This window comes from Phocoena phocoena, chromosome 16 (assembly GCF_963924675.1).
Source record: "Phocoena phocoena chromosome 16, mPhoPho1.1, whole genome shotgun sequence".
In the NCBI taxonomy this organism is placed as follows: Eukaryota; Metazoa; Chordata; class Mammalia; order Artiodactyla; family Phocoenidae; genus Phocoena; species Phocoena phocoena.
The window spans coordinates 36,861,450-36,879,514 of NC_089234.1; the positions used below are offsets into that span (position 1 = coordinate 36,861,450).

At 43.5% G+C, this 18,065-nt stretch overlaps 1 protein-coding gene across 1 annotated transcript in view; it reads left to right on the plus strand.

The window, feature by feature from the left end:
• Nucleotides 1-18,065, plus strand: part of LIPA (lipase A, lysosomal acid type) — a 35,905-nt gene extending 17,840 nt beyond the window's left edge. Inside the window, exons 4-10 of the mRNA XM_065894550.1 lie at nucleotides 2,960-3,158; nucleotides 4,271-4,380; nucleotides 5,943-6,079; nucleotides 8,810-8,956; nucleotides 9,839-9,910; nucleotides 16,724-16,795; nucleotides 17,650-18,065. Of these exons, the coding sequence (XP_065750622.1) occupies nucleotides 2,960-3,158; nucleotides 4,271-4,380; nucleotides 5,943-6,079; nucleotides 8,810-8,956; nucleotides 9,839-9,910; nucleotides 16,724-16,795; nucleotides 17,650-17,883 (971 nt within the window). The 3' untranslated portion in view covers nucleotides 17,884-18,065. The remainder of the gene's footprint in view (nucleotides 1-2,959; nucleotides 3,159-4,270; nucleotides 4,381-5,942; nucleotides 6,080-8,809; nucleotides 8,957-9,838; nucleotides 9,911-16,723; nucleotides 16,796-17,649) is intronic.

An 18,065-nucleotide genomic window follows, 5' to 3' on the forward strand; every position in this document is an offset into this window, starting at 1 on the left:
TTCATATTTTCTCTTTGTTGGTGGCCCATCATGTCTAATGGAATCACGGGCATGGGAAACCCAGTGGATTGTATCCTCTGCAGCTTCCTCCTTAGAGGCCCCTTTTGTTCTGGGAGGAAAGGGAGCTGGCCACACCTGCAAGGATGTGCACCCCTGAAAGAAGTCCTTCATATCCCCTCTATGCCCAGGTCAGACAAGGCACCATGCCCTACCAGCGGTTCCCCAAGCTGCCTGTGCATCAGACTCCTGTAGGGAGCGTTTACATTTTACAGTACACTCTGGGGTCCCATCTGGCTGAAGCCTGGGATGCAGTGCCAGTTCTCTGCCAACCCAGGCTGCTGTTTCTTCACCCGAACCCTTTGTGGGGCAGTCTGTCTCTTACTTAAGAACCGGCTCGAATATTACTCCCCTGGCTGAGTACTTTTCTCTTTCCTCTGGGCTTTCCTGCGTGGTGGTCTGACCTTTTCCACACTGGGCTAGAAGGTAATCGTGTGTCTGTCTCCTTCACTAGAATGGAGCTCCGTGGGGGAGGGAGCATGGCTTACTCACTTTTGTGTCCCTGAATCTAACACAGTGACTAACACATGGTAGGTACCAGGACAGGTTTATACAAGATGTAACGTGTGTTTTGAATCACTCGATTTCTTTTAACTTCTAGTGCACTGCTTATTATACAGTAGAATTCTCAGTAAAAACTCTTCAGATGAATGAGTAGGACACAGCTGAGAGGCCTGAGGTTGCCGAGGTGCCATTTCTCAGCCATGTGCCTTTCCATGCCAGCCCCTTTCCTCCCCTCCTGGCATTTCCCACGAGAAAGCCGTGGGGTCTGCCATATGCTTTGCAGCTCTTGGCCCGGATCCTCCAGATTTGAAAACACCTGGCTTTTCAAGAACAGATTCACTATTTTCTTCCTACCTGGTGCCATCTTTTCTATCTGTTCATTGAGCTTTCATATTCAGCTTGAAGTGAGGGATGGGGGAATCCCAACAAACAAGAAGAGAATTAGAAAAACAAGTGACTTCGATCCGCTCCCTTCCCCCGTGACAGGTGTCTTAACAAATCACTGAGTTTTCTCCACCACCTCCTCCCCCGACACACACTGGATGGCTTTGCTGTCACCCTGGGGTCTGCATGGTCTCGTGCGCACGCGCGCGTGCATGTGTGTGTGTGTGTGTGTGTGTGTGTGTAGGTGTGTTCTCTTTGTCCTTGTGCAGTTACTTTCATTTTGTAGGTACCCAGCTGATTGTGGCATGGAGTTAATGGATGTCCACAGATTACCCTTTAATGTAAACAGTTTATTTAAATTCCAAAGTAATTAAACATATTTTCTTTGTTTCTTTTTCTATTAAACAGAGACTCTTTATAACCTGGATTGCAGTAGTGGTTGTTTTAGGCAAAGCCAAGTCCATGGAAGTTCAATGTACAGGGAAAATATAGGAACTTTGGGAAACCCTTCAATGGAGTGTAGGGCGAGGGGTCTGGGAATGTTTTAAGCCTCGTGCAGGGGTGAATGGTAGGTACGGGCTGCAGTGGGGGTGTTTGCAGGTATTGTTGGAAGCCCCTCAGCCACCATAATTAGCACACGTGCATGGTGGGCACATGCCTGAGTTGGCCGCCTGCACTTTCCTGGGCTTTACGCTCACCTCCTGGGAAAGTGTCAGTGGCTCCTAATTGCCTGTGGGAATCCAGAAGTTATTTGTTGGTGATGCTTAAAGAGTTTCCTGGTATATCTTCAACTTGCCAACTCCTAAATTTCTCCCTTGAAGCCTTCTGTGGGGTTAGGGAGGGAAGTGCAGAGAGATTTCAGGGGAATTTGAAATATTCCCCATCAGGAAAAGGTAGGCAGAGAAAAACAAATACCATGTGCTAACACATATGTATGGCATCTAAAAAAAAAAATGGTTCTGAAGAACCTAGGGGCAGGGCAGGAATAAAGATGCAGATGTAGAGAATGGACTTGAGGACATGGGGAGGGGGAAGGGTAAGCTGGGACAAAGTGAGAGAGTGGCACGGACATATATACACTCCCAAATGTAAAACAGATAGCTAGTGGGAAGCAGCCACCTAGCACAGGGAGATCAGCTCCGTGCTTTGTGACCACCTAGATGGGTGGGATAGGGAGGGTGGGAGGGAGATGCAAGAGGGAGGGGATGTGGGGATATATGTATACGTATAGCTGAAACTAACTTTGTGATACAGCAGAAAGTAACACGACATTGTAAAGCAATTATACTCCAATAAAGATGTTAAAGAAAAAAGAAAAGAAAGAAAAGGTAGGCAGCTGACTCCTGGTCCCTGAAAACTGGCACCTGACCCCCCTTCCAGCTCAGTCCTGGCCTGGCTGCCCCACTCTCTATCCTGCTCTCCCCTCCTCGGTTCTCCCACCCCCACTGAAACCCGTCCTCCTTTCTCAGGACTCTGCCCTGTGAAGTTGGCTGCACAGCCTCAGGTTTCACTAAGTGTCTGAAGAGGCACAGGTTGGAACCAGCACAAGGAATCTGGCCCCCATTGTGCTCTCCTTCTGCCTCGCTCTAACTCTCCTTTCCCCAGCAGGGGCCACCGCAGTGCCCACGCTCCTTCTCTCTGACTGGTGACCAGCAGCAGTGCCTCTTGGAACAAGGCAGTCCTGCCCCACTGCTCCCCATATGTAGCCGAGGTCTTTTCTTGCTTAGCCTGATTTCCTGGTCTTTTAAGGTCCAGTCGTCTTCCTCATGGCCCAGCCCCAGAGCACCTTGGGTGCGTGAGAAGTGTCTTAATGTGCCCAAGGAAAACGTACAGCTCCCAAGCGCCCTTCACACAAGTACATATAGTACAGTTACCACGGAATGGTAATGCTACCTCAGTCTTGTTTCTGTTTCATTATTTGCTTTGTGATCTTTTGTGACTTTTCTGATTAGCAAGATACCATGTTTGTTTTGAAGCTTAGTGCTGCTAACTCCTAAACATGATTGCTTTCCAGGTCCCAAACCAGTTGTGTTCCTGCAGCATGGCTTGCTGGCAGATTCCAGTAACTGGGTCACAAACCTGCCCAACACCAGCTTGGGCTTCATTCTGGCAGACGCGGGTTTTGATGTGTGGATGGGGAACAGCAGGGGAAACACCTGGTCTCGGAAACACAAGACCCTCTCCATAGACCAAGATGAGTTCTGGGCCTTCAGGTATCTTTGAATTGATTATGACGGGGGGGTCTTTTTCCTTGGTACTCTCAACATAGACACTGGGGAGGACAGGAAACTCAGGATCATATGATGGGAAACTAATGGTTTATGAAAGGTTTTATGCCTTGTTAGGAATTTAATAAGTAGCAGTAAGGCAAATTATAAATAAATGATTACATTTATGGGTTACATTCAATAAGGGATTTTTAGTTATTTTGACATTCCTGGTGGTGCGGGTGTCGCTGTGTAAATTGTGTACCATACCCTTCTCCCTTCCTCCGTAAACACGTCCTGCAAGTATCCACTCCTCTTATTTCTAGAAGTTCTCTTCTCTCTCTTACTTCTGGCTCTACCAGTTGATCACTGCATGATATTAGGCATGTGACATAAGCCCTGTGTCTGTTGCCTTTTTGTAAAGTGGGGATAATAAATACCTTTCTCATAAGGTCACTGGGGGCTTAAGGGAGAGGACACAAGGAAAGAGGCTGGCACAGAGCCTGGCAGAGCGCAAGTGGTGGTTACAGTCAGTACACATGCGTACAGGTTCAGGGCTGTGTCTCTGTACCAGGCATTAGAGAAAGTCAGCACCATGACTCCTTCAGGCTTGCTTCCCCATTTGTAAAACCAGAACCTACCCGAGGCCGTGAAGCACAGGAATGAGAGCTTTTACCAAAGGCATCTCCAAGAATATACTTGTTGTTACACTATTTGTAACAGCGAGAAATTGGAAACTACCAAATGCCCATCAGCAGTGAGTGAACAAATAAAGTGTCATGTATTTACACAATGACCAGCCGACAGCTGTATGTGACGGCAAAGATGAAGTCGGATGCAGAATGATACACGCTGTTTGATCCCATTCATAGAAAAGTTCCCAAATGGATCAAACTAATTTATGGTTTAAGAAAGGAGGATAGTGGTTATTTTGGGGAGGCATGGTTAGCAAGGAGCCCAGGGAGGCTTCTGCAGTGCTGGTAATGTTCAGTTCCCTGTGCTCGGGGCTGGTTTCCCCAGCTGTGTTCAGTTGGTGATAACTCATCAAGCAGCACACTTGTATGCTGTTGTGCTTGCATGCAATGTCTCAATGAAAAATTTCCTTTTTTGGATTACAGTTACGATGAGATGGCAAATTATGACCTACCAGCTTCAATTAGCTTCATTCTGAATAAAACTGGCCAAGAACAAGTGTATTATGTGGGTCATTCTCAAGGCACCACGATAGGTATGTATAAAATAAAGATGGGAGGTTGATATAATGTTTTATTACTGTTTGTTCCTTCTTAAAAGTGAAATATAAAAGAAATAATGTTCAGATAGAGTTTTGTGTTTGTTTTTTAATGCCAGGCAGAAATAATGAATAGGGCAAAGAATTTTGGTAATATTGAGTCTTCTCTGGAAATTCAGACAAACATAAATAGATGAACATGGTGTATGGTTCCCTTGATTGAAGGAATCAGTGTAAACCACAGCCTATTACATATTTTCCTAGTTAAGTGATATGGGAATGTGAGAGAGTAGAAAACAGGAAGTTGTATAAGTGCAGAGACTTTTATAAAGAAAACAAGGAAATACACTGATTTTTTAAAGTGAAGTGGAATAAAGCTAGCTCCAAGGATGCCATAGTACACTTTATTTACAAATAATTTTGTAAAGTCATATATATTTTTAATTTATGCTGATGATAAAAGTATTATGTGTTCATTGTAAACAGAAACAGAAAATTTAGCAAAGTTTTAAAAAAATAAAAATTGCCAGGAGTTCTCTGGTGGCCTAGTGGTTAGGACTTTGAGCTTTCACTGCCTCGTCCTGGATTCAATCCCTGGTCGGGCAATGAGATCCTTCAAGCCACGCATCGTGGCCTACCCGCCCCCCCCCCCCCCCCCCCGGCCCCGCTGCCAAAAAAAATGCTCGTAATTCGAGCAAACAAGAGTTCCTCTGATTAGGTACCAGAGACCTGTCCCATAATTTATTTAATTCCCCTGTTGGCGTTTCCTATGACTCATATCTTTGTGTTCCTATCACACAATCTTCTTAGAATACATTCCTAGAAGACAACTGTGACGTGAAAGGTATGAATGCTTTGAAGTGTCTCCCTATACGTAGTTAAGCTGCCTTGCCCTCACTACCACTCCTCTTTGTAACCTCGAGAGGCTTCAAGCAACAAGTAACATGGACGTAATTGCCCTCCTTATTAATGGACTTAAGTATTTTCTGCATCTATATTTGTTCTTCCATGACCTGTCCATTGGTGTCCTTTGCCCCACTGCTTTCAAAATTGACATTCTGGGGCCAAGTTTAAGGCAAGAAGTGACCTGAGAGGAAGCTAAAAGATATTTTGAAGCTAGAGGATTCTAAATATGTAAGTTCCTTTCGAGTCCTTGGCGACTGCATTGAGCACCTTCGTACATCATTCTTGGTGATGGAGGGGGGGCAGTAGGGGATGGACACAGTGGGGTGGAGCTGTTAGGAATAGTCTTCGATTCCCTGGCTTACATCATTAAAGGAACGGGAAACATCTGATTCTAGCAACCCGGATTTCTTCCAGTGCATATGTAGGCTGAAAATCAAAACAAGCACTTAGCAAAACTTGATTTACTGGTTTAATCAAATTCAGTGTTTGTGCACATAGGAGTTCAGAGACCCTCGTTTCAGGAGTTTTGCCTCCTGGCATTGCTTGCACAGGTCTCAGATTGCCACTAGAAGGCGACACGCATGCCTGACCTTGCCTTTTCAGAGAAAAGTCCCAGAAGATGGAATTCTCTTATTTTCCTTTTGTTCCCACAGGTTTCATAGCATTTTCACGGATCCCGGAGCTGGCCAAAAAGATTAAAATGTTTTTTGCCCTGGCTCCCGTGACCTCAGCCCAGTTCGCTACTAGCCCGCTAGTTAAATTAGGACGATTTTCAGATCTTCTCATTAAGGTACTTGGATTCCCCCCACCTCCACTCCCTTCCCTCACAGATTTCCTTTTTGTTTCTGAAGAATTGGCCTATAGAGGAAGAAGGTGTGTCTTCCTCCCCTGTGTTTTGCTATCAGTGGAACAGTGGGTTTTCCTCTCTCCGTGGTTTTTCTTTCCCCTTTCACCCCTACTTCCAGATCCGGGGGAGCCAGGGAAGGTGTCCTTAACTCCACACTGGAACTCCCTGTTCTCATGGCTAACACGTCAGTGCAAATCCCCACCCACCTTACAAGGAGAGCATAGCTTAAACCTTAAACCTCCCTGAAGTTGCCCTTTATTCCATAGGGTGGGTCTGTGCCTAGGAGTAGGCAGCAGATGGGAGACAGGCGATGTGCTATTCCACATGCCCAACCCTGACCACACTGAGGGTGATCTATTATATTTTATTATATGGCCCCTAAGCAGAGGCCAGTAACTTCATCGGAGCTCAATGTGTGAACCCTCCAGGATTTGCTCAAGGAGGAAGCAGGTTTTTTTTGTTTTCTTTGTTTTTGTGTGGTACGCGGGCCTCTCACTGTTGTGGCCTGTCCCATTGCGGAGCACAGGCTCCGGACGCGCAGGCTCAGTGGCCATGGCTCACGGGCCCAGCCGCTCTGCGGCATGTGGGGTCTTCCTGGACCGGGGCACGAACCTGTGTCCCCTGCATCAGCAGGCAGACTCTCAACCACTGCGCCACCAGGGAAGCCCAGGAAGCAGTTTTTATGAGGAGTTGAGAGCCAGCTAAGGCCAGATGGTCTGTTACGCACGCACTATCTATGTTTTATGTATGATAGGTGTGTACACACACATATGAAATCCTGTACAGAAATATATACTTACACATGTCTCTTGGCCATTTAAGAAGTATGTTCACAGGACATATAGACTATACTCTGACCTCAGAATCTGACTCTCACCTAAGATGGGATTCTCTGTACCAGTGATCAGACAGGCAGGTAAGATGTGGGCCCCTCTAACCACATGTATTTTAAATACCTTGGATAACAGAACCTTCGATTTTCATTATAAACAATTCAGAGATTACAAATAAAGTACCCTTCAACTACCAAGGCTTCTCCTAGCACCTTCCTCAGAATTAAGCACCGTGCTCAGCCTGGGGTCTTTTCCTATAGACCTTGTGTGTGAATTTGTATACCTATATAGGTCCAGAGAGAAATGTATTGTTTTGTTTCAGTGTAGACAGTATCCAACTATGTAACTTGAGTACCTTGATAAAGACCCTATTTCCAAATAATATCACATGCTGAGATACAGGGAATTAGGACTTCAACATATCTTTTTCGGGAGGGACACAATTCAACCCATAAAACCGCCTTTGTAGGCATTTGAATTTTTCACTCTGCTTGTCCCTCCAGAGGGTAGGCATCAACGAAAGGGTAAATTATAAGGAGACAAATTTGGGTTCACTATAAAGAAGATCTTTTTCCTATTTCCTATTACACATGTACACGACGATCTGCCTTGAGGGCATAATGATTGCCCCAGGAATACTTGAGCACAGGTCCAGGGGCCATTGGTCAGGTCTGATGTACACCAGGAGTCAGCACATGTTTTCTGTTAAAGGTCCAGATAATAAATATTTTTGGCTTTGTGGGTCATATGGTTTCTGTTTCAACTACTGAACTCTGCCTTTGTCTTTTTTTTTTTTTTGGCTGCGATGGGTCTCCGTTGCTGTGCGTGGGCTTTCTCTAGTTGCGGTGAGCGGGGACTATTTTTCGTTGCGGTGCCCGGGCTTTTCATCGCGGTGGCTTCTCTTGTTGCGGAGCACGGGCTGTAGGCGCGTGGCTTCAGTAGTTGTGGCACATGTGCTCAGTAGTTGTGGCTCGCGGGCCCTAGAGCACGTGGGCTTCAGTAGTTGTGGTGCACAGGCTTAGTTGCTCCGTGGCATGTGGGATCTTCCCGGACCAGGGCTCGAACCCATGTCCCCTGCATTGGCAGGTGGATTCTTAATAACTGTGCCACCAGGGAAGTTCTCTGCCTTTGTCTTGTGAAAACAGTCAGAGACAATGTGTATAGAGAAAAGCATGGCCGTGTTCCAGTAAACTTTATAAAAACAGGCAGTGCTGGCAGAGGAGGCATGGGGAGTTATTGTTCAAATGGGTACAGAGTTTCAGTCTGAGATGTTGAAAGAGTTCTGGAGATGGATGGATAGTAGTGATGGTTGCAGAACAATGTGAATGTACTAATGCTGCTGATCTGAACACTTAAAAATGGTTAAAATGGTAAATTTTGTATTAAGTATTAAAAAACCCCAAAAGGCAGTGGGCAGGATTTGGCCCACTGGCCAATAGCATCGGATCAGATGTATGTGTCCTAAGCAGACACATTGCTGACCGACCACAGTTTCAACTCTTTCTCAGAAGTCACTAGCAATCCATCAAAGTCAGATGAAACTTTGGGGATGGCCCTGGGATCAGGGATCATTCAGGCCCCCTCCCACTGTAAAAGTCTTCTGTGGACCTATGTGATTTTTTGCCTTCTTTTTTTCGTTTGAGACTTTAAATACACATCTGTAATATCTGCTATTGCCTTAGTAAACGTATCACACAGGTGTCCTAGTTTGAATGCCCACTGGTTGCCATTTCTCTTCTGAGGCCATCCGTGGACACGGTTGGCATGTGTCTGCTTGTGAGGTGGGACGTGGAGGCCATACACCAGAAGGAAATGCTGAGATATTCTTTTTATTTTGCAGGACTTATTTGGGGTTAAAGAATTTCTTCCCCAGAGTACGTTTGTGAAGTGGCTGAGTACACATGTTTGTACTCATGTCATTCTGGAGGAGCTTTGCGGAAATGTCTTTTTTGTTATGTGTGGATTTAATGAGAGAAATTTAAATATGGTATGTATGTTTACAATAACACTTTCTTTAAACTGTCAGTGATTTTATTTTATCTGTGAATGTGCTTCTTTGTGTTGGAGGGTGTGGGAGAGGCAGGAATGACCTCATTAGAGCTCTAAAGGCTCTTTCATTTAACGGGTATAAGAATCAACCTTGGCAGGTACCTGGAACACCATTTGCAGCTAACCTCAGGCCAGCCGTTGTCAGCTTCCTACATTGTACCTATGCGGAAACTATGGAATGAGGGAGATCGGTCATCATTTAAATTGCAATATTTATATTTATTATAGTGATCTTTTTCTTCAAAATAATTACTATAAATGTGTTTAAATTTGGAATGGCCATTTGTACACACACACAGGCACATACCCACCCATGTATATATACATTTATTTATTTATTTTATAAAATGTAAACCCTTGGCCAGCAATGTGCTGGTGTTTCTAAATACATTCGTAGTTTGTCATGTTGTATTTTGAAAACAGGTCTTAAAATTCTGGAACGAAGGCTCTAGGGAATTTTTAAGGGATGTTAATTTTTCTTGTTTCTGATGAATAAAAGCAAGGTATGATTGTTATATAAAATTTTGGAAATTCAGAAAAATAAGAAGAAAATAGAAATGAGCAGTAATCTCAACCAATACAGCCCCACGGTTACCATGTTGCTGTATATCCTTCATGTGTATTCTGTGTGTGTATGTGTGGTTATTCATATTTTTACAGGACGTATTTGTAGTCAAAGAACTTTTTTTCCTGCTCTTAATCTCACGTATTTGAGATTGTGGCTCTGTAGTTTTTAATGCTTCAAGGTGCAAACTGTGTTTATTATCAATGCCTCCTTCAGGCTGTTTTCATTCTTTATTTCCACATGTTTATTTTGCAGTCTAGAGTGGCTGTGTATGGCACACACTCTCCTGCCGGAACTTCTGTGCAAAATATGTTACACTGGAGCCAGGTACGCATTCCAGGAGTACAGTGGGGGGTTTGTGGAACATCGGCCTTAGAAAGTTCTGTGCATTCCATGAAGCAAATAGAAAGGTAGTCTGCTTACACATCTGAGCTGCTTTCCTTCCTGAGTCCTGGGCTCCCGTCACTATCTTTATGTCGCTTGTGTTATCCTCCCTGGGGCAGACTGTACTACGGTGTGAGTTCACCAAACAGCTATTGGGGTTGACTTGTTTGTTCTTTTCTTCCCCCTCCCCTCTGTCAGTTTTTCACTGAGTCCCAGATTTATTTTATTTCTGTGTTGCTCCAGAAAGCAAGATTTTAGAGCAGCTTTGGAGATAGAAGCTGCTATTTCAGCATTAACCTATGAACATTGTATGCCTGAAACATCAGTGGAGAAACAGAGCTAAATCAGTCAAGGATATAAGTAAGAGACACTAAATTTTAAAATAGAGTTTTGAGTGTATGATCACACATCACGAAAGTATGCATGTTCATTCTACAAAATTTATAAATTACATACGAGTATAATAATAAAAATTCTCATAAGGTGAAAAATAAAATTGTTCTGTAATCCCACACAGAGATAGAGAATGTGTACCAGGGATAGAAAATGTCTCTGCATTCTACTCCGTATCTCTTGCTGCGTATCATTTCAGAAAGAAGTGGTTAAGGATATAGATAGAAATCATAATTGTAGAAATAGATTGTTTACTTTTCTTCTTACTCTTTTATAGCTGTTTTTTTTTTCACCTGACAATATGTCAGGGACTTTTTCTACCTCAGGACATGTTTTTGTATAATTTTTCCCCCAAAATTCTTTTTAAATATGAAATAACTCATCATTTAAGCGTCAAACCAAGATGCAGTGAGTGCCTTGGGCAGCAATCTTCAAACGACTGGCAGTCACTGCCTGTATCAGAATCATGTGAGTTGCCTTTAAAAGTACACTTTTTAATATAATATTATTTTTAAAAAGTAAGGGATATTGAGTTTGTGGTAGAGCTGTTGGATTAGCTACAATCCAGGCTTTTAAACACAAAGCCTCCTGTGTCCCATCCCTAGAGATTCTAATTCATTTGGACTGCAGTGTGTATACCTTTATTTTTTTTAAACATCTTTGTCGAGGTATAAGTGACCTACAATATTTGAAGTGTACAAGGTAGTATGTTTTGCCATAGATATACACCTGCAAAGCCATCACCACAATCAAACCAGTGAACGTATCTGTCACCCCCAGAAGCCCCCCTTGATGGGAGAACCCCTCCACCCTCTCCCATCTGCAGCGACCCATCTGCTTTCTGTCACTGTAGGTTACTTTGAATTTTCCAGAGTTTTGTCTAAATATAATCATACAGTATATATTTGTTTTTGTCTGGCTTCTCTCAGCATCATTATTTTGAGATTCACCCAAGTTGTCATGTGCATCAGTACTTCATTTCTTTCTGGTGCTGAGTGGTGAGAATTTATATTTTTAAAAAATTCTGCCCATTAGATTCTTCTGCCCAACTGGATTTGGGAACCTCTGACCCGGGACATCACTGGTATCCTTCCTCAGTTGTCCCAGGAACGTTGTCAGTTGCGAGTGCTATCAGTTACCTCTCCTTGGGCTTATCCCTATGGAACCAGGCAGGACCCGGCCTGAGGCTTTTAGCCCCATTAGTGACTGTAAGGCCTAGTGTTAAGCGTCAGGGACTCAGTACCAGAGTTTGGCCTAGAAGAGGGGCATCTGGAAGGCAGGTAGCTCATGACGTGCTGAGGAGCACACCTTTACCTCTGAAGGGATGTCCCGAAACCTTCAGGAGTCCTCAGATGTTCACCCCCAAGCGTCCACTCAGTCCCCTACTTTTCTCCCCAGGCACTTCTCCATCTAGAGCCGCTTGTTTCTCTGTATGCCCTGCCATCAGAAGAGCCTTATCTTTCTGAGCATTTTTACCCTCTTACCTAATGGACATTTTTCAGTAAGGTCCAGTTTCTGTCACCTCAAGAGTCAGTGCTCCCCTGTGTGGAGGACGACTGAGCCGAGCTGGAGGCTGATGCTGAGCGGCCCACGCTGGCAGCCCCATGCCTCAGCAGAGCACAGGTGACCGCCAGCCCTAGCCTTTCAGGTACCCTTGGGAATGTGGTGGCCAAAGCTGTCAGACTACCCTGTTGCATGTCACAGCACGGTAGTCCTCCAGCCTTTTGTGCTGCAGGCCCGCACTGGCGTTGGGTTTGCCTAGAGCTCTTGGCTTGGCTGCAATCCAGGCCCCTGCTCTTGTTCCAGCCCTTTTTTTTTTTGTGGTACGCAGGCCTCTCACTGTTGTGGCCTCTCCCGTTGCGGAGCACAGGCTCCGGGCGTGCAGGCTCAGCGGCCACGGCTCACGGGCCCAGCCGCTCCGTGGCATGTGGGATCTTCCCGGACCGGGGCACGAACCCACGTCCCCTGCATCGGCAGGCGGACTCTCAACCACTGCGCCACCAGGGAAGCCCATTCCAGCCCTTTTGTCAAGCAGCTGACTGGTCAGGGGCTGCTGGCTGTGGATCGGAGCACCGCTCTCAGGCCCGGTGGTGACCACGTGGTTTTAGGTCCTCACTGCATTGCAATGTGCACCACGAACGTTTCTGAAGGCCAGATTCCCTGCAGAAGTCAGCCCTGCCCTTTGTTCTTGTGCTCCCTGTGTCATCCCTTTGTTAAGAAAATGGTTGCTTTGTGCAGCTGTTTCATAGGATCTTCTTGACTCTCCCTCCTCTGGGCTGTTGGCCAAGGGCTGCCAGCCAGGGACTGCCACTCTCTGCCTGCGCAGGACGTGCTGGGGCAGCAGCCCTGGTCCCTGCTGGGAGAGGCTTCCACTGAGGGTGTGCGGGGCCTGAATCCTGGCAGGCTTGAGGGCTACAATTCAGATGTGAAGTTGGGAGGTTTCCGTGGCAGGAGTTTGGGGGTGCCCTTAAAGGCCATTCTATTCATAGTAAATTTTGAAATGGATCTTTTGTATAAGTAATTAGCATTCAGTTCTCGAAGTTCTAAAACCTAGTTCTTCACTGTTTTTTTTTAATTTAGCTTACAAATCATCTTCTTCTCTTTATAAGCCTCACACGTTTCAGAGACCCTCCGGAATCTCTAGCCCCCTTGCCAGCTATGCCCAGAGCCCAGCTACTTGCTCCTGTTTGAAGAAGGCCGGTCCTAACATATCTTTACAGAGCTGTTCAGAATTACTTAGGGTGCTATAAAAAAATACAGTTTCTTGGGTCTACCCAAGACTTGTTGAGAATCAGAATTCCTGAGGGTATGGCTCTGGGATCTGTATTTTAATAAGCACCTTGTAAGATCTGATGTTCTCTATTGTTTGAATCCTGCTGCTTAAAAAAAAAAAATGCAAAATATACGTTAGCTAGGCTCTCCAAAACACTGCAAGAGACACTTAGTAAAATTTTTGTTATACATATATGTTCATTATGAAATTTTAAAAATATGTGAGTACAAGAAGAAAATACATTACCTGTATGTCTACCACCAGGGATAACTACGATTAGTATTTGCGTATTATAGGGGAGGTAAAATTTTTCCTTTACTCTCTTCGGGTTTCTGACTGGGACTGACATAGGACAAATTAACTGGAGAAAAGCATATGGATTTCATTTACGTGTACATGGGAGCCCTCACAAAAATGAAGACCCAAAGAAGTAACTAGGCCTAAGTGCTTAGATACTAGGTTGAACAAAGGGTAGCAGTTTTAGAAAAGTAACTAAAATATATGGGGAGACTTACAAGACATGAGAGTTATTTTCACAAGGTCTTTTTGTATAATTTCTGTCAGCCTCCTCTTTTAGACTCTGGTGATGAGCACGTTTCTTCCTCCTGGTATAGGGAGGGCTTCTTTCACATGGGAGTTTTGTGTTCTCCTTTTAGAAAGAAAAAGGAAGGTCAGCGTCCTCTTCATATCTTCTGTTTCTCAAGTGCCTTTAACTCAAAATAGTCATTATGCCAAAGCGGCATATTTTGGGGTGGCATGTCCTGAATGCTTACACTGTAATCTTATCATTTTTTTGGTATAATTGTTTCCATTACAGAAGGAGGATTATGCTACATGCACTTTTTAATAATTTTATTTTTTATTTGATTAAACAGCATTGTATTTCTGAGGTGCAGGCTAAGTTGCTGTATCAAAGACCCTAAAATGGGGCTTCCTTGGTGGCGCAGTGGTTCAGAATCCACCTGCCAATGCAGGGGACATGGGTTCGAGCCCTGGTCTGGGAAGATCCCACATGCTGCGGAGTGACTGGGCCCATGAGCCACAATTAACTGAGCCTGCGCGTCTGGAGCCTGTGCTCCGCAACAACAGAGGCCGCGATAGTGAGAGGCCTGCGCACCACGATGAAGAGTGGGCCCCGCTTGCCACACTAGAGAAAGCCCATGCACAGAAACGAAGACCCAACACAGCCATAAATAAATAAATAAACAAATTAAAAAAAAAAAAAAAAAAAAAAAGACCCTAAAATGCAGCATCTAAATAAATAGTTTCCTTCCTCAGAATCCAGTCCAGACATCAGTGGCACACAGTCGTGGAGGAGTTGTGACTGCTGTGGGAAGTCATGCAGTGACCCCGTCCCCTCTGCACTATAGCTTGGCCATCTCTGGGGCGCTGGCCTCTTCTGCCTGGTTGAAACTGGGTCACGTTCATGGCAGTTCCAGCCTCCAGGAAGAAGGCACATGAGGGATATGGTTCCTACCCTGGCAGCCATGTGCTTAGCAAAAACTTTAGAAATTTTATTACTGAAAGGAAGAAGGCAGGAATGGGTACTGGGGGGCAAATAGCAGCCTCTGCCTTAATCAGAAATGCTTTTCCAGGTCAATAACTACACTTAAAAATATTTGTAACTGAGGACAACTTTTTATTGTTCGAATTTATTATTATTATTACTATGATAGGGTTTTTGGCAATAAAACATTCTGGGATAAATATTCTTGAATTAGAGATCTGTCCTTGTACATTAGGCAGATGACTTCCTTAGGATACAGTCTTAGTAGACTTAGTGATCAGAGGGTAAGCATCTCTTTAAGACTTCCAAATATGTATGGTACTTTAGAAAGGTTGAACCTATTTACATTTTCATTACCAACAAGATGTTAAAATAATTTTTTAAATAGTTTAAAATTAACTTAAACTTAAAATATTCATATGTGGATAAAGGTCAGGTGAAAATGCTTATAATACTAGGAGAGACAGTTTTTAAAGTCTCTCCTAATATTATGAGCATTTCCACCTGACCTTTATCCACATAAGATTACCACTTAAGTATAGCCATAGTGCATGTTCAATTTTACTTTCTGACTTTTCTCCACTTAGTATTATTTATAAACAGTTTTTCTTTCTATTGTATTATATTTGTATTTACGACAGTGGCATACCATGTGTATATTGATATAATGTATTTAACCAAGTATCTGTCATTGGATGTTAGCTTATTCGCAGGATTTTGTTGCTATGAATAGTCTTCTTCACATTTCCCTCCTTCTGAGATGCCCTTTCAAGGGCGTAGTTTGAAGTCCTATGACGCTGAGCGCCAAAGTCAAATCGGAAGTTTAGCCTGAACACTCGGCACGTCTTTCCTTTGTTTCTCCACTCACTCTGGGTGCTTTATATAAAAGCCAAAGACATACGTGAGAAAGTGACAAGCTGGTGTCTGTCTATGGGGGCAGAACAACTTGCATTGATATATTTTCACTGGCATTTAGAGCTAGGGAAGAGATGCACTAACAGGTGCTGTAAATTCATACCTTATTCTGCTTGTTAAATGTGCTGCAGGTATTAATATCTGTCATTTGCAATGGCAAATGCGGATGCTAAACATTCCCCCTGTAGTACCTCATCTCACACTGTTGTTTATTGTATAAACCAGTAGAATTTTATGCAATTGATAAGAACTGAAGCCAAAGGCAGTTCTGACAAAGAATGCCTAGGTTTTTCCTGTTTACCAGACGCCACCCTCTGGCCAAAGCTTATTAAACAGTTTCCAATTCATTTGGTTCGCCAATTTTGGATTTAATTCTTGACATATTTTTAATTGGGGGATATAGAGGAGGTATGGATTTGCATTATTTAAAAATTTATGAATAAGTGACTTTTTGTTCATATTTTTCTATCATGCTATCCTAAATAAGCATACATTTAAATTTCATATACAATATCATTTCATGGCTCTAGTATCCTCAACTGATCGGAATTGTTCAGTGTACAGTACAATTTGGTGATTTTACTGGTACTGGTACTCAAGAAAAAGTGTTAAACGAATTAAATTCGTAAAATATTAAATAATATAACTAGTCAAATCGGATGGATATATAGGAAATATGATGGAGATTATATGTAATATAATTATATATACAATTAATGTATTTACATACTAATATAAATATATTTATCCATATAAATACACATTAATATATTAATCACTTGTTAAATGTAATATGTATTTCTTTCCCAAGTGAGATAGTGAACTCTTTGGAAAAGTTTAAGATTCAAATTCCAAAAAAAAAACATCAGCGTAAAGTTTATCCAACGGGTGCAATGCTGATCCAGGATCATTTACAGCACATATGTGTAGCTGCTTTATTGTGTCATGTAATAGCTACTTTCCAATCACACAGTGAGAAATTGAGTCATTTAGGAAAGGAGAGCAAAATTATGCCGTTTTATTTTAAATTGCAGTTTGGGAATTAAGAGTGAATCTGGGTATCGGTATAAACTTGGTATCTGAGGGGGTAGCTAACTCTTGCAACCTGTGATGCTATATCAGATTTCTGTGTTAGATAACTTTATTTCTCCAATTATCTTCTGTCTAGCTTATTAAATTGCAGAAGTTTCAAGCCTTCGACTGGGGAAGTAGTGCCAAGAATTATTTTCATTACAACCAGGTAAAGTCTTCAGAGTCTTTAGAATTAAAATGGGCCCTGAAAACTCATCAAGGAAGCCAGCCTGAGTTATGAGGATTCTGGCTGGGTTCAGGTGCCAGGGGAAATGGTCGGGAGGGTTGACTAGGTAGCCTTTGTTTTCCCCCAGTCAGTTCTAGAACAACCTAAGCATCCTGGTTCGTGCTTTGGACCTTGTCCTTTCCCTGGCTCTGTATAGTCATCTCTGTCATCGGTCATGGATAGTGATCAGGCACACAGACCTTAAGAGTCAGACAAGCCCATAGGGCTGTTACCTGGTGGCTGGGGGGCCTTGGCCAAATTACGTTGCCTAAACCTTTTCTTCCATATACACATGAATTGACCACTTTTTGGGTGCTAAGGGCTCTAAAATGGGAGGCACTCTGCTCATGTTTTTCTTATTTAATTCTCAGAATATCCCTGTGACATAGATGTGATGATGATTAAAGAGGAAGAAACAGAGGCTTAGGGAATTTCTGTGACTTGGGTCACACCCCAGAGGGAAGGGAGGTGTGGATATGACTCCAAAGCCCCTTCCCAACCACTTGGTTTGGTTCTACAGCTTGGCATCAACTACCTGGGAGAATGACGCCTTCCTCCCAGGGGATGAAACTCGTTACCTTGCCCAACACAGGGTAACAGCTCGACGGCTAGCATTCTTTTCTTGTGGGTTAGGCTTCTTTTTGTTCTGGTAATAGCAACTTGAAAAGGAAATAGAGTGATCTTCAAACTTTAGTCTTTGATTCTCAGATCAGATTTACTGATCAGTGTTTACTGGGGATTGTATTTTTGTCAATTAAAACAACAAAGACAAAGCTTTCTATGGGTTTTCATTACAGAGTTACCCTCCCTCTTACAATGTGAGAGACATGCTGGTGCGGACCGCCGTCTGGAGTGGGGGGCAGGACTGGCTCGCGGACGTCAGCGACGTCAGTGTCTTACTGACCCAGATCTCCAACTTGGTGTACCACAAGCACATTCCTGAGTGGGAGCATCTTGACTTCATCTGGGGCTTGGATGCCCCGTGGCGGCTCTATAATGAAATGATAAATCTAATGAGGAAGTATCAGTGAACGCCAGACTGGAGACATTTACTGTCAAGTCATGTTAAATCTGTTTGCTTAATTTCTCTAAATATACGTGTTTTCCTTTCCCAGGCGTTTTGTATTTTTATATTCAAGAAAATTATGCCGTTGAAGATGCCCAGTTCTCTCCAGTTAGGATAAGAAACGCTTTTGCTTTTTTTGTTTAATCA